Below are 16,596 nucleotides of genomic sequence, written 5' to 3'. Positions count from 1 at the left end.
TCTCTGTTGATGCCACTTCTTTAGGGCATTGCTGCATTCCAACTTTGTTAATAAGTTTATGAAAGTTAGACTGCTTTGAAAATTGAGGACAACTGCGTATCACTGGCTTACCAGTTAGGAGAAGTGTCAGTGGCTCCAGCAGGCCTCTGTGAGTCTCCTATGCTCTGACTGGACATGAACACACACCCTGACCAAGACACCTGGGTCATGAGAGAAGCCTTTCAAGAAACATATAGTGATCCTTTCTTTTTTTTTTCATTTTTCTTTTTGTTTTTTTGAGACAGGATTTCTCTGTAGCACTGGGGCTTGTCCTGGAACTCACTTTGTAGACCAGGCTGTCTTCAAATTCACAGAGATCCATCTGCCCTGCCTCTGCCTCCTGAGTGCTGGGATTAAAGGCCTGTGCCACCATGGCTCAGCAAGGAACACATATCGGTCCTTTCTTAAAGTGCAGTTTTAACACACTAAAATGCCTTCCCTATTTGTGCACCTTTAACTATTTCAAGGAGCAGTTATAAAAGCATATATTCTTATATAACATTGAAGAAAAGATTTACTTGTTTTTTTTTTGTTTCTTTATTTTGTTGGTTTTTTTTGTTGTTGTTGTTGCTACAGACTGAACCTAGGACCTTGGGCATGCTAGATATTCACTTTATTATCAAATTTTGTGACTAGCTCTCTCTTGCCTCTGATTTCTTGAGCATGTGTCCCAATTGTGTTTGAGTGCACATGTTTATTTTATAATCTAAAGTAAGTGGTACTTATAATACATTTAAGTGATTTATTGTTGGAACCAGTATTTAAAGGCACAGGAAGCTAAAGAGGTTCACAAAAGTAATGATAGATAATATTGTGGACTTAGCAAGTATATCAACTGTACTGGTACAGGACTACAAATGCCCTCATGTTTTAAGTGAAGCCCTGTCTATGGACATTTAAAATAGTGATGCATTTTTTCTTTCATATTAATACAAAACAAGCCATAAATTTGAGATGTGAGAGAGACATAGGAAGAATTGGAGGAAGGGATGTGGGGGATGATGAAAATACAATACTTATTAAATTCTCAAAATTAATAAGGGATGCTGTATAAAATGTAAAACTATCAGAAGCCTCTTTGGAAAGCATCTTTTATTACATGTTCAGTGTGGTTGTATAAATTCAGCATATATATCCTGTTACTGCAACAAGGTGCAAAAATGTTGATGTGAATTGAAAGACTGTTTATCAATCTTTCCATTTGTAGTTCCTGTGGAAGACCCACTTAGGGAGCTTGCTGAATACATGGATTCCAGTCGAGACGAGGTCTGGGAAAAGACCTCTTGCAACAAACAAGTTACATTTTTGGTATACCGGGAAGGAGATCAGTTGAATTTCTTTCGTGTAGTAGACAGGGGAGATGGCACTTTAACACCGTTGTCTGAATCTTTAAGGTAAATAGGTTTGATTTGCACATTTCACTTAGAAACGGATACCGTACAGCATACTTCAGGAGCCTTTGTATGCTCTTTGGGTTATTGAGGTAGCTGTAGTGTATTAACAAGCCAAGTAAGTTCCATGTGCTCTCCACCCCTTTCCTTGATAAGTTATTCTGAAATCATCCTTCATGGTATTCATAGTTAAAAAGGAATTCCTAAATTTTTTTTTACGTGATAGTTTTTAAGTAAAAATGGTTTGTTTCCGTTTATTTGTGAAACTCTAAGATGCCTGCTAGAATATAATCTTATGATAATAGTATATTATTATATAATCATGACATAGCAGAAAGGATTAATCCCAAAGTTTGGTATCATTTTTAACTGTGCTACTTAAAAATGGGTATAAATCTCTTTTTTATTTCATTATTATATAAGAGGAAATAAACTGTATCTTGCTATTAAAACCAGAAGAAAAACACTATTGATTGCTTAAGTAGGCAGTAAAAAATGAAAGAATTGGGACAGGATAGTTTCTGTGCATTTCAACTTACTTTGAGTCACTCACTTTCATTTTCATTTTTAATTACAATATTTATTTGTGTGTATATGTCTTGACATGATTATACCATGATACATTTGGAAGTCAGGACATCTTGGAGAGATTCTCTTTTTTCACCCTGTTGGTCCTGAGGAGTAAACTCAGGTAATAAGGATTGGCAGCAAGCGCCTTGACTGGTTGAACCGTCTCCTCAGCTCTCTTTTCACTTTTAAGTCATTAAACATAACTGAACGTTTATAGCCATTACTAGCTAATATAGAGGCAAGAGAGAGAGAGAGAGAGAGAGAGAGAGAGAGAGAGAGAGAGAGAGAGAATCTCCACTTTCATTGAACATTCATCTAGTAGCCATAGTCCTGGTGCTGCAATGTTGCAGAAGGATATGAGGATATGATCTCTGGGATCAGATGAGTTGGCCTTCATGTCACCCAAAATGCAGAGTCAGAGATGGCCTGTGAGAATCAATATTAAATGAGGAGAAAGGCTTTGCTAAACAGACAAAGGAAGAAAAGATACCACAGGTAACTAAAGTGAGATTCACAAAAAGATGAAAATCTAGTACTAAAATCATTCAAAAAAAAAAACAAAACCCAGCTTGTGATCTGGAGAGCTGTGTCATCTAAGTACAGTATGACTAGTGCTTTGCTCGGGGTATCACCTCCATCCCCCACCCTCGTGCCTTACACTAATAGTGATGGCAGTGTATGTTCTGTAGTTTGTTATGGGGAAGACCCTGCTTTCATGGTCATATTCACATTGTGATGTAATTCATTGCCTTTCACTTAGGTGATTGAGAGAACTGAGTTTTTCTGGCTCCTCATTGGCTAGAGGCTTTTCTCAGTTCCTTTTTGATGAACTCAGACTGAAGTGATTTGGGACCTAAGTTACATCGTCAGAATCCCTTTACTCTTACTATATTAAGTTGGCCAGACCAGTCAGCTCAGGTCATACCCACACTCAAGGACAGTATGTAGTGATTATAAATACCAGAGGTGGAGAGCCATACAATTTCCTCTAAGATTCTGCTCAGAGTGTGTGGAATAGAGAGGTTAGACTCCTGGTGTGTGTGTGTGTGTGTGTGTGTGTGTGTGTGTGTGTGTGTGTGTGTGTTATACACACATGCATGTGAATGTATTTGGAGGTCAGTGGAACTTGCAGGGGCTGGTTCTATCTTTCTACCACCTAGGTCACAGAGATGAGCTCAAGGTGTTAGTCCTACACAAAAAGTACCTTTATCACCAAGCTATCTTGCTGGCCTATAATTTCAGTTTGTGTTTACCCCTGAACCCAAATATTGTCATAAAGCTCATGAGGTTTACGTGTACTTTCTGTACAGGTCACCAAAAATAGTGGGAAAAAAACATGATTAAGTGTTGACTGAGGTTTCTGTCCTGCCCAGTCTCACAACCATTCAGTCCCAAAGAAATACACAGAGGTCTACATTAGTCCTAAACTGATTGGCCTATTAGCTCAAGCTTCTTATTAACTCTTTTCTTATGTTTTATATTAGCCCACTATTCTTGTCTGTGTTAGCCACATGGCTCGGTACCTTTCAGTGAGGCATTCTCATCTTGCTTGCTCAGTGTCTGGCTTCCTCTGTGTTGACTGCAGACTGACTCTTTCCTCTTCACAGAATTCTCCTGTTCTCATTGCTCCACCTCTACTTCCTGGCTGCTTTGCTCCACCTATAATTCCTGCCTGGGTACTGGCCAATCAGTGTTTATTAAAAATAATACAAGTGACAGGATAAATGTCTATTGTCCCACAGCAATTGAGTGATCATTATGGTTTGAGTTTGATAAGTCCCCAAAGCATCCTCTTTGGAGGCCTTGTTGTTAGTTGATAGGCTTTTGGGAAGTGATTGAATCTTAAGCACTCAGACATAATTAATAGATTTTTCCCATGATGGGTTTATGATAGCATATTGGGAGGTGGGGCCTAGTTGAGGAAATGAATATGAGGGGTATGCCCTGGAAACCATAATTCCAGCTGTGTCATTTTTCTCTTAAAAATCTTTATTTATTTGTGTGCATATATATGTGTGTAGAATATGGATGTCAGAAGATAGCTTTCAGGAGTTGCTTCTCTCCCCTTATGGGTTCTGGGGATTGAACTCAGGGTGTCAGGCTTTGTGAATGCTTTCTTCTCTTTTTCTCTGCTTCCTTCTGGCTGTGATGGGGTGAGTAGCTCTGCCCTGCCATGTGCTTCCCACCATAATGTTTTGTGTTATGAATGTCCAGGAACTACAGAGCCAAGTGACCCTAGATTGAAACTTTTAAAATCATGAGACAAAATAAATCTTCCCTCCTTTTTAGTCATTCCAATTATTTGTCACAACAGTGGAAGAGCTGAAACACAGAGATAAAACTTTGTTCCCACTAAGCCATCCAAGTGATGACAATAAACGCATGCTGATTCTACCAGTGTCATGATGCATGATATTTATCAGATGTATGCTATGGTGAGGATAAAAAATAACAATTAGAGGCAGCTAGTACTCACCCACTTATTTACAAGTTGGAATTTAAACACCTAGGGAGTAACTTCTCAAGGAGGTGAGACTGAGAACGTGAGAAGTTCAAGAGTGGATAGGAAGAGAAATGAAGAAACACAGACTCTGAAGACTGGAGCAGAGAGTGGCAGTGTCTCCATTCAGCACGCCCGTAGCAGCACAGCAGATGGAAGAGGTTCCAGAAAAAAGCAGATACCTAGGAAGCACAGCTAACATGGAGTTAACATGGTGCAGAAGGGCAGTCTCAACGCTGCTTTTCAGGAATCTGCAAAGCAGGTTACTGATAGAGAATCTTCTTGCATTCCCAACACACATTGATGGTGCTGTTGTGAGGGAGCTGGTGCTCTTGAGAAGGGAGAGGCGTGCATCGGCTTGTGACTTTGGGAAACAAGCCCCTGTATTTTACTGTTTCCTTCTGTACTGAAACCTTCTACAAACATGAATATGCTTTCAGTGAATGGCTTTGAAAATCAGGTTGACCATAGAGAAGATTGTCTACTGTAATTCTGTGCCAGGGGTACTTGGTGGGCAACAAGAAAAGGTTGCAGGACTGACTTCCCCTTTAACACTGAAAGCTCTGGTGCTAGTTTAAAAGAAGCTGGAAGAACTGACTTCCTCTTTAACACTGGAAGCTGTGGTGCTATCTTAGAAGCTGGAAGAAGCAAGCAGATGCACCTGATTAGATGGTAGCTGAACACTGTGGTGGATTGCGGACCTCAGTTTAGGTAGTTGCTCTTACCTCTAGTTGACTTCACAAGGGTCTGAAGAGCCTAACCTAGTTCTTTGCGCTCTCGGAGACATATAACTAACCAAGACATGGAAATAAGAGCTGACTGGATAGTAGTGGGTATCCTCTCTTCATATATGCAGGGGACCCTTTCAGTACAGATGATACTTTCCTTTTTTATTAAGACTGTTTTGGCAGCCGGGTAGTAGTGGTGCACACCTTTAATGTGTCAGCACTGAGGAGGCAGAGGCAGGCAGATCTCTGTGAGTTTGAGGTGAGCCTGGTCTACAAGAACTACCAGGACAGGATGCAAAGCTACATAGAAACCATGTCTCAAAAAAAAAAAAGATTATTTTGGCAATTGTTTGGTACATGTATTTTGCTTCACATTTTTCTCTTTGTCGTTCACTACCTTTTTTAAAATTCATATTATTGACTTTATTTCTACCTCTCACTTGTTTCCTTTTCTCTTTCTTCTTCCTGGGTTTGAATCCAGGGCTTTGCACATGCTAGGCAGCTGTAAACAATGAGCTAATATTCCCAGTTCTTAAATTCTCTGATATTTTATGACCTTTTCTCTTTCTTTTGTTCTTAGGTAATTTTATCATTTTAAAACAATTTATGTCATTTTTATTTATGTGAGCGCATATGTATATAGATGGTGGGCAGAGAACAGCTTGAGAGAATTCTGTCATGTGGATTTGGGGGCTTGAACTCAGGTTGTTGTGTTCAGCAGCAAGTTCCAATGGCACAGTGAACCATCTCTACAGTCCTATCTTTGCTCTGTATTATTTAGCCTGCCATTCCAGTTGGTGGCATTTTATATATTGTAGTTTTCCTTTGCTTTTTATTTCTGTGTCTGGTTTGCTTGCATTAGCATGTTCCTCTTTTCAGACAGTGCTAGGGATGGAGCGCTTTGAGCACTTTGTGTAGATGATTTACTACTGGGCCATTCTCCATCTTAACTAAGAGAAATTATATCCTGCTTACCATGATTCATCTCAGCTGGGACTTCAGGGAATATCCCTACTTAAAAACAAGGGCACATCAGGACCAGCAAGATGGCTCAGTAGGTAATGGTATCTGCTCCCTGATGATGCAAGCCTGACAAACTTGAGTGGGACCCCCGGCCTTCATTAAGGGAGAAGACAGCTACAGACTCTCCACAGCTGTCCTCTGACCTCAGTGTGTGTCTCATGGCACTCCACCACAGCACACACACACTAATAATAGTAATTATTAGTAATTAGAAAAAAGAGGTCATAAAAGCCCATAGCTAAGAACTGGACCTCAAGTAGGTACATACAGTTAAAGGTTCCTGAGGATCTGTACCTGGTTATTCATTCCCATAACACTAGCAGAGAGAAGCAAAGATGGTGGGCCTTATTTTCAAGGGACCACAGTACAGGTCACTCTCTTATTTCTTCAGACTGAACATTACTGAGAAGAGGATTAGCCACATAGTGAGCACAGTCTATAGACTCCAACACAGCTGCCTAAGCTGCCAGGGGATCTAACAAGACACGTCTTGTTAGAAGACCTACAAAGAAGATAGGGATCCAGTTTTCAAAATATTCTCAAATGATTTCACTTCTATCTGATGTAACATGGGTATGCTTGTAAGTTCACTTTTAAAGTTTTGACGTGTTTGATGTACACTGATTTATTTATTTATTTATTTATTTATTTATTTGGCTTTCTAAGACAGGGTTTCTCTGTGTAATAGCCCTGGGCTGTCCTGGAACTCACTCTGTAGACCAGGCCGGCCTCAAACTCACAGAGATCTGCCTGCCTCTGCTGAGTTCTGGGATTAAAGGCATACACGACCACTGCACAGCTACTGATTTTTTTTAAGTTACGAAATAATACTGGGCATGGTGATGCTCACCAGCAGTTGGTAAGTGAGAGAGTGGAGAGCAAGTTCGAGGTCAACCTGTTAAAAGTAGGGAGTTCTAGGCCATTCAAGCCTACATGGTGAGACCTTATTTCAAAAAGGAAAAAAAAGAAAAGAAAAAGGGAAAAAAAAAGAAATCACATGGTGCCAATACTAAATACCCGTGACATCAAAATGTGGATGAATTGTGATTGCATCACTGTAAATTGAATGTGCTAGATTTTAATGTGCAGTGCTAAGTGTTGCTGTCAGTCCCACCATTGTGCAGAAGCAGTGACATGTAATGTACAGACTAGCCAGGCAGTCTGTTCTATGAAACCTGGATTCATGAGCAGGCTTGAATCCTGTACAATTCTATGTGTTATGAAACAATTATTTTTATCTTTTTCTATTTAAAGGTGTGAAAAACCTTAGTTCATGGGCCATGTAATAGGTGGCAGACCAACTTTGACCCATAGTCCTGTTTTGCTAAGAGACCTATCAGATTCATTCACATAAGAATTATTAATTTTTTATAGTCCCAAATCATTTTAGTAAATCGTGCTACCTTGTTTTTTAAGAGGGAAATCTAAGCAGACATTATAAGGGTTAAATGGTAACAGCCTTGTCTGTTTTGGAATTCTTTTGTAGACCAGGCTACCCATAGAGATCCACCTCCTCAGCTTCTTACCCACTGTTGCCAATCTGGGACTTATTGGGGTCTGAACCCAAGTTGGAACCAGAACTTTAGGTAGGTTCTCCAAGAGCCCACTACTGCTCCTACTGTAGGCAGCCCACCCACCACTGGGCCCTGGTGAGCCAGACCCAAATACTGCTTAAACACACTCAGAATCAGTGTCTGTGTCTGTGTGCGTGTGCCATCCCCTCTGCCGCTGTCCTCCAACTCTGTTGCCCCTGCACACTTCACCTATCAGCCACCCTAGTACACCGTGCAGATCTGAGACTGTTTTGAGTCTGAGCAGGAGTTTGTATCAAAGCTTCATCTCAAACAGGGACTCCCAGAGCCAGTTTACCTGCCCTCACCTGCACACATTTTTAGCCACCCCACTTACTGTACAAATCTGAACTGCAAATTCAAGAGGGAACTTCTAGAGCCTCAATTCCCAGCCCTCTACCCGCTCTTGATCCCTGGGACCTCCTGATCCCAATCCAGAAGCACAGTTGGAGATAATCATCTCCCTGTACACTGCTCATATCAGACCATGTGGAATCTCATCTGGAACCCTAGAGTGGCCCCAAGACCAAAAGCACAGCATCTCAGGGTTTCTATTGCTGTGATCAAACACCATGACCAAAAGCAACTTGCGGAGGAAATTTTGGCTTATAACTCTCAGATCACACTCCATCACTGAGGAAAGTTGAGACAGGAACTCAAATAACATCTTGGAAGAAGGATTGAAGCAGAAGGCATGGAGGAACATTGTTTACTGGCTTGTTACAGCTTTCTTACAGCACCCAGAACCAACTGCCCAAGGATGACACTACCCACAGCGAGCCCTCCCACGTAAATCATTAACCAAGAATATTCTCCATAGGCTTGCCTACAAGCCAATCTGATAGGGAAAATCTCTTTGTTGAAGTTCTTCAAGTTAATAAAAAAGACCAAATAGGATACCAACCATCATTCAACTGGTCTACAACCCGAGTAGTTGGGGTAATAGAAAACAAAGGTGAGGCCAGATGTTAACACCAGTTAACACCACAGACACTGCCGAATAACAACTCCAGATATTAATGGTCTCAAGTCGTCCCCCCCCCCCGCCAAACCCAACAAGCTTACAGATTGAATCATAAAATAGGATCTGTCTTTCTGCCTCCTCCAATAAACACCTCACATCATGAACATACACCATCTTAGGGTAAGAGGTTGGAAAAAGATATTCTGAGCAGGGGCAGCTTTTCTACCTGACATAGTAGACCAGAGCTAGTCACACAGGACAGAGAAGGACACTTTGTACTCTTAATATAGGAAAACCCACCAAGAGGATATTAGAAATATTTATGTTCTAAACACAAGGGAAGCTAATATAATAAAAGAAGCAATTAGATGTAAAATTACAGATTGACACCAATACAGTGATAATGGGTGAATTCAATATTCCACTCCCATGAGTAGACAGGTCTTCCAGGCAAAAACAGATAAAGTACAGTTAAATATCATAATCAAATGGATCTTCAGAACATTCAAAACACTAAAGAATGCACTTTTTTCTTAGCAGCACATGGAATATTCTCCAAAATTAATCACATATTAGGATACAAGGCAATTCTCAACAAAAACAGGAAAATTGAAATAACTTCTTGCATCTTATCTGACCACCGTGAATATCAGCAATAGCATCAGGAGAAACACACACAAACTCACAGAAACTAAAAACATACTGAATAACAATTAGGGGAGAAATCAATAAGGAAATGCAAAACTTTCTAGACCTGAATGAAAATGAAGATGCAGCATATCAAACTCTATGGGGCACAAAGAAGGCAGCCTTACTTGAAAAGTTTCTAGTACCAAGTGCCTGCATCAGAACACAGGAGCAGGCCTAGAGAGAGAGCTCAGAGGTTAAGATTACTTAATGCTCTTGCAGAGAATCCAGGTTCAGTTCCCAGAACCACATTGTGGCTGATGACTCCATTTTCAGGGGATCCAACACCCAGTGCCAGGTACTTATGTAGTGCACATACATATATGCATGCAAAATGCTCACAAACCTTTAAAAAATTAAAAAGTAGAATGATCTCATTAACATCTTATACACTTGAAAGCTTTAGAAAACAAGAAGAAATAACACACCCAAAAATTAGATGGGGAGAAATAAACTTGGGGCTGAAATTAATACAGATTTTTAAGCGAAGAGTTGATTTTTCTTAAAAAAAATAAAGAACACTGATAATTCTTTAGCCAATTTAACAAAAGAAGAGAGAATATAAATCCATAAAATTATAAACAAAAAGGGAAATGTTACAACACAAGATCATATTTTAAAAATTGTTATTCCACTAAACTGGATAATCTAAAAGAAATGGGTGAATTTCTAGATATACACAACCTACCAATACTAAGTCAAGATGGAGTAAATAATTCAAACAAACATGAGATAGAACATTAACTTAAAACTAAAATCTATGCAGGGTCAGATGGATCCAGCAGTTTTCTACAAGACCTTTTCAAAGAAGCACCAGTATTTTGCAAATTATTCTGCAAGAAGGGACACTTTCAAATTCTGTTTATGAAGTCACTAATAACCTGATACCAAGGCCAAAGACTCAACAGATAAAAAAAGTCATAGACCAATATTTTTTTTATAAACATAGGCACAAAAATTCTAAAAATACTTGAAAAGTGATTCAAGAATGCATCAAAAAAATTTATCCACCATGATCAAGTTGCCTTCATGCCAGATATTCAGAGATGGTTCAACATATATAAATCAATAAACAGCTTCTATAGCCCCACAGCCAATATCATTCTAAACAGTAACACAAAGCATTTTCACTAAAATCACTATATTTTCTGAAGCCTCAACTAGAGTAAGATAACTGAAAGAGATGACATAGATAGGTGTTGTTGGTTGATTTTTTTTCTTACTCTTTGTTCTTTTGGGGGGCTGCCACCCAGCTCCCAAATAAACATGGAGGCTTAGTCTTTCTTATGAATGCCTCGGCTTCTTTCTAGCCAGTCTTTCCTAAATTATTCCATCTATCTTTTAACTTGCTCTGTTTCTATATACCTTTCTTCTTTCTCTGTGGCTTGCTGTGTGACTGGGTGACTGTCCTTTTGAGTCCTTCTTTTTTTTCTTGCTCCTGGATCTCTCCTCCCAGATTTTTCCTCTTATTTATTCTTTCTTCCTGCCAGCCCCGCCTATCCCTTTTTCTGTCTTGCTATTGGCTGTTTAGCTCTTTTTTTAAGACTCAATCAGGTGTTTTAGACAGGCATAGTAACACAACTTCACAGAGTTAAACAAATGTAACACATCTTAAAATAATATTCTACAGCAGATATGGAAGGAAGAAGTCAAAGTATCCTTATTTATAGAAGATGCGATTTTATAAAGTAAAAGACTCCAACCAGAAAATATCTACAGATAATACATTCAGCAATGTAGCAGGATACAAAAATTTACACAAAGATCAGTAACTTTTCTTTATACAAGTGACAAAGATACTTAGAATGAAATCAGGGAAGCAACAACTTTCATAGTAGCACACACACATCATGTAATAAGTAAGGAAATGATAGATGCATTTAATAAAAACTTTGAGACATTGAAGAAAGAAATTGAGGGTGGGGGGAGAGAGACAGACAAATTGGGGCTGGAGAGGTGATTCAGAGATTAAGAGGACTGTCTGCTCTGCCAGAGGGTTTGGGTTTGATTTCCAGCACCCAAATTGTGGCTCACAAGCATCTGTTTCTAGGTGATCCATCATTTCCTTAGGCTTCCAACGGCACTGCATACACATGGTACACAGACATATATGCAGTTAGAGACACATATTCATACAAAATATTTTTAACTAGAAAAGAGGCATTGATCGATAGAATAGAATTTAAGACCTGTTCCAATATCCAGGGACACTTGATATTTTACGAAGAAGCTGAAAGTACACTTTAGTGAAAAGACACCATCTTCAACAAATAGTCCTGGTTCAACTGCATAGTTGCCTGTCAGAAAATGAAACTACACCCTTCTCTCTCACCCTGTACAAAGCTGGATTCCAAAGGGATCAAGGACTGAAATATAAGACCTGATATCCTGAATCAGATGGAAGAGAAAGTAGGAAACAAGTTTGAACATATAGGCACTGGAGAGGCCTCTATGATAGCAGAGACATTAAGAGTGAATAAAGGGCAAAGGATTTCCTTTTTTGAAGAGGCATTCTACAGAATGGGAAAATTAGCAATTTCACGTATCTTAAACATTTAAAAACTGCAGCTAAATGGGACATGGATGTAAATAGAATTCTTAAAAGATGAAACACAAATGGCTGAAAACCCTTTGAAAAGTATTCAACATCCTTAGCAATCAGGGAAACACAAAACTAAATTGAGATTTCATCTTATCCCAGTCATAATGGCCAAGAATTATATAACAGTTAATGATAAGAGATGCAGGGAAAAGGGAACCATGTATTCACACCTTGTGGAAATGTAAATTGGTGTTGTCACTATGGAAATAAGTCAGTGTGGAGGTCCCTCAACAAGCTGAAAATAGATGAACCACAAGATGCAGCTATACAACTCTTGCGCGGATACATCTCACTACAGAGGTACTTGCTCATCTATATTCATTGATTCTATGTAGTAACAATTAGAAACAGCCTAGATGTCCATCAGCCCATTAGTACACAATGGCAGTGTGGTACATTTATAGAATTCAGCTGTTAAGACAAGTGAAGCTATGAAGTTTTCAGGTGAGTGGGTGGAAGTGGAACATCTTGAGCGACGTAATCTAGACCCAGAAAGACAAATACTGTGTGTTTTCTCTCATATGTGGTTGTTCACTATTAAGGATTAGATATGTGTGCTTCATCTAGAATGCCCACTTCTAGCCAAGGACTTATTCACAACTAACAACTTCTGGGGAAAAAAATTCATTTTCTTCAATGGACAATGGCTATATTAACTCAATCTGGGGTTGATGAACACAAACTAGATTCCATGGTTTTTGTTTTGTTTTTAAGAGAGAAGGAAAACATGAAGTTGGATGTGTAGGGAGGTAAGGGATGATCTGGAAAGAGTTGGGGGAGGGTAATGAATATGATCAAAATATATTAAAAGTCTTACAAGAATAAATAAAACATTATTTTAAAAACACTAGTTTATTTATTTATTTTTGAGACAGGATCTCACTATGCAGCCCTGACTGGCTTGGAGCTCACTATCTAGACTAGTCTGGTCTTAATTTTACAGAGATCCATACACTTCTAACTCTTAAGTGCTGGGATTGAAGGGTACATCACTACTCCAGGCTTTAAGTGTTCAAAATCTATTTATTTATTTAGTGCCAGGGCTGTGTGTGTGCCTGCTGCTGTACACATCTGAAGATTATGTAGTGTGGGGGGTGGGTATGTGCCTGCCGCTGCACATATCTGGAGATTATTTAGTGTGGGGAGTGGTTATGTGCCTGCCGCTGCATACATCTGGAGATTATTTAGTGTGGGGAGTGGTTATGTGCCTGCCGCTGCATACATCTGGAGATTATTTAGTGTGGGGAGTGGTTATGTGCCTGCCGCTGCACACATCTGGAGATTATTTAGTGTGGGGAGTGGTTATGTGCCTGCCGCTGCACACATCTGGAGATTATTTAGTGTGGGGAGTGGTTATGTGCCTGCCGCTGCATACATCTGGAGATTATTTAGTGTGGGGAGTGGTTATGTGCTGCCACTGCACACATCTGGAGGTTAGAAGACAACTTCCAGGAATTTGTTTTCTTTTTCCACCCTGCGAGTTCTTGGGATTGAACTCAGATGATCAGGGTTAGTGGCAAGCACCTTTCCTCACGGAATCGTGTTGCTCCCATCACTCTTAATTGCAGTTTTTCTTTTAAATAAGGGGACATAATATCTGCCTTATGTAATTTTGTAAGGAAACGGGCTTTGAGGAGCGCTGACAGAGCAAGCATCCAGCTCTCGGCAGGCAGTGCTGCCAGTGTGCTGCGGGGACAGTCTCTCAGCTGTGCTTGATTTCAGCGGTGTTAAATAGTAATGCAGCATTTCCCTCAATTGTTTTCTCCTAAGAACTGTTAGGAGGTGTGGGGGTGTTTTTGTGCACATGTGAGGGAGTGGTACTGTGTGCTGGTGTATGTTCATGTGTGTGCAGAGACTGCAAGTAGACCTCAGGTTTGTTCTTCAGCACTGTCCACCTTGTTTTCTGAAGTAGTCTTTCACTGGCTTACATTTCTATGGGGGAGGCTAGACTGACAGTGAGTCTCAGTGATGTGCCTGTCTCTGCCTTCCCTGGGCTAGGATTACAAGCCCATGCTTCCATACCCAGCTTTTTATTTTACTTTTTGGGGGTGGATTGCTTTTTTTTATTTTTTTATTAATTTATAAAAGTTTCTACTTCCGCCCCTCCTCCCAATACCCTCCCATTCCCCCCACTCCCTCTTCTCCTCCCTCTCCAGCCCTAAGAACAGTCAGTGTTTCCTGACCTGTGGGAAGTTCAAGTTCCTCCCCCCTCCCTCCAGGTCTAGGAAGGTGAGCATCCAAACTGACTAGGATCCCAAAAATCCTGAACATGCAGAGGAAACAAGTACCAGTGCCATTATCAATGGCTTCTCAGACAGTCCCCATGCCAGCCACATTCAGAGAATCCGGCCACATTCAGAGAATCCGGTTTGATCACGTGCTCGTTCAGTCCCAGTCCAGCTGGCCTTGGTGAACTCTCATTAGATCAGTCCCCTTGTATCAGTGGGTGAACGCACTCCTCACAGTCCTGCCTTTCTTGTTCATGTTCTCCCTCCTTCTGCTCCTCATTTGGACCTTGGGGGGCTTAGTCCAGTGCTCCAATGTGGGTCTCTGTCTCAATCTCCATTCACCATCGGGTGAAGGTTCCCTCTGATCCTGCCTTCCTTGCTCACGTTCTCCCTCCTTCTGCTTCTCTTTTGGACCTAGGGAGTTAAGTCCAGTGTTCCAATGTAGGTCTCTGTCTCTATCTCCATCCATCGCCAGATGAAGGTTCTATGGTGATATGCAAAATATTCATCAGTATGGTTATGGGCCAAGGCCAGTTCAGGCACCCTCTCCTCTGCTGTCCAGGGAACAATCTGGGGATCTCTCCTTGGACCTGGGAACCCCTCTAGAATCAAGTCTCTTGTAAACCCTAAAATGGTTCCCTTAGTTGAGATATATACTTCCCTGCTCCCATATCCATCCTTCCTCCTCCCCCCCCCCCCCCGCATCCCCAGCTTTTTAGATTGAGTTTTTGGAACTGAAGTCTGGTTCTTGTGCTTGCAAGGCAAGCACCTTACCCACTGAGCTGTGTCCTTTGCTCCCAAATACATTTTGAGTATGCTGGATATGTATGTTGCTCTGTATCTAGTATGCTTGCCTAGCACACACAAAACCCTAAATTCAAGTCCTAGAGCTGCATAAAACTGAGTGGGTGGCACACACCTCTAATCCCAGCACTCAGAAAGTGGAGGCAGAAAGAGCAAAAGAACAAGCCCTTCCTCAGCTACATAGCAAGCTTCAGGCCAATTTGAGCAAAAGAAACATTTTAAAATTTATTTTTCAATAACAAAATGTAATTAGTATTTCCCTTGTAGTAGGAGCTATAGTTGTACATAGAACTGTTAGTCCTCAGCAGGTGTCAAGCATGTTTTAAGTACTTACCGTTTTCCTTGCAGTGGTGGTTCTGTGTATAATCTGTACACAGATGAGGATGAAGAAGCTGAGCCTTCCCCTTCTGGGCAACAGATCATTGAAAATTCAATAACTATGAATAAGATGAAACTGCTGAAGGCTAAGATGGAAAACATGAATCTCAGCAAAAAGGTGAAGCTGTTGACTCTTGGCCAAGCATTTCTCTAGCTTACAAAGGCAGAACTCGCAGCACCGAGTCTGCTGGGAGTTGTGGAGAACTATAAAATATTACTCATTTCACGTTTCTGGTCTCAACTTATTTTTTAAGATGTGACAAATGAACATTGCAGTTTTTAGTCTAGCAACACACCTGAAAGGGTTATGCACACTGAGTATAATTCATCTTTAAAATGTTATAACTGTAACATGAAAAAGGGTAGTAAAAGATAGCTTAATCTTTCAATAATCAAAAGTATGATTTCAAGATTTACTCATTACAGGCACTGAGACAGGCACACTATAGCCCAGGCTGGGCTAGAACTTAGTAGCTATCCCCGATCTGCATGAGCTCCCAGCAGTCCTCTCCTAGTCCCCTGAATGCCTGGGTTATAGGTACATGCCACCATGCCTAGTGGATAGTTACAATTTTAGCTTTAGTGGATAAGGCCAATTTTCTAAAGTAGTACCAAAGTGAATAACGGATTTGCATTCTTTCTATCATTGGCTTAGATTTGCAATTTTCCACATTCTAGACAGTTGGTTTTGTTTCTGGATATAAACTTTCTCTCTCTCTCTCTCTCTCTCTCTCTCTCTCTCTCTCTCTCTCTCCCTTCCTCCCTCCCTCCCCCCCTCTTTCTCTCTGTCTCTTTCCTTCTCCTCTTGATCCCACACACATCTGTACTATTCCTTGACTTCTTTTTACTCTGTTAGTGCCTTCCCATATAAAATAAACAAACTTAAAATACTGCTTGAAGCCTGGCCAGGTGGATCGGCAAGTTAAGGCACTTGCCACATAAGCCTGCAACCTCAGGTTTGATCCCTATTAAGGTAGGTGGAGAGAACTGATTCCTCTGACCTCTTTATGCATACCATGGCAAATCACATTATCATCATCATCATAATAATAATCATCACCATCTAACAATAATAATAGTAAAATTTAGGCTCTGCTTGAAGAATTTTTAG

At 40.4% G+C, this 16,596-nt stretch overlaps 1 protein-coding gene across 7 annotated transcripts in view; it reads left to right on the top strand.

Annotated features, from left to right (window-relative positions):
• Positions 1-16,596, top strand: part of Zfand4 (zinc finger AN1-type containing 4) — a 91,623-nt gene that overhangs the window by 35,426 nt on the left and 39,601 nt on the right. For 6 of the 7 annotated variants that reach the window (XR_015000978.2, XM_085686938.2, XM_048444456.3 and 3 more), the window contains exons 5-6: positions 1,247-1,433; positions 15,456-15,603. Coding sequence is in view for 6 of the 7 variants with exons in the window: in XM_085686938.2 (XP_085543064.1) it covers positions 1,247-1,433; positions 15,456-15,603 (335 nt within the window). In the remaining variant the exon portion in view is untranslated. The remainder of the gene's footprint in view (positions 1-1,246; positions 1,434-15,455; positions 15,604-16,596) is intronic. The other variant, XM_048444462.3, reaches the window with a different exon arrangement.

Source organism: Myodes glareolus, chromosome 3 (genome assembly GCF_982192425.1).
Source record: "Myodes glareolus chromosome 3, mMyoGla1.1, whole genome shotgun sequence".
Classification (NCBI taxonomy): domain Eukaryota; kingdom Metazoa; phylum Chordata; class Mammalia; order Rodentia; family Cricetidae; genus Myodes; species Myodes glareolus.
This window is presented reverse-complemented; position numbering and strand designations above follow the sequence as displayed.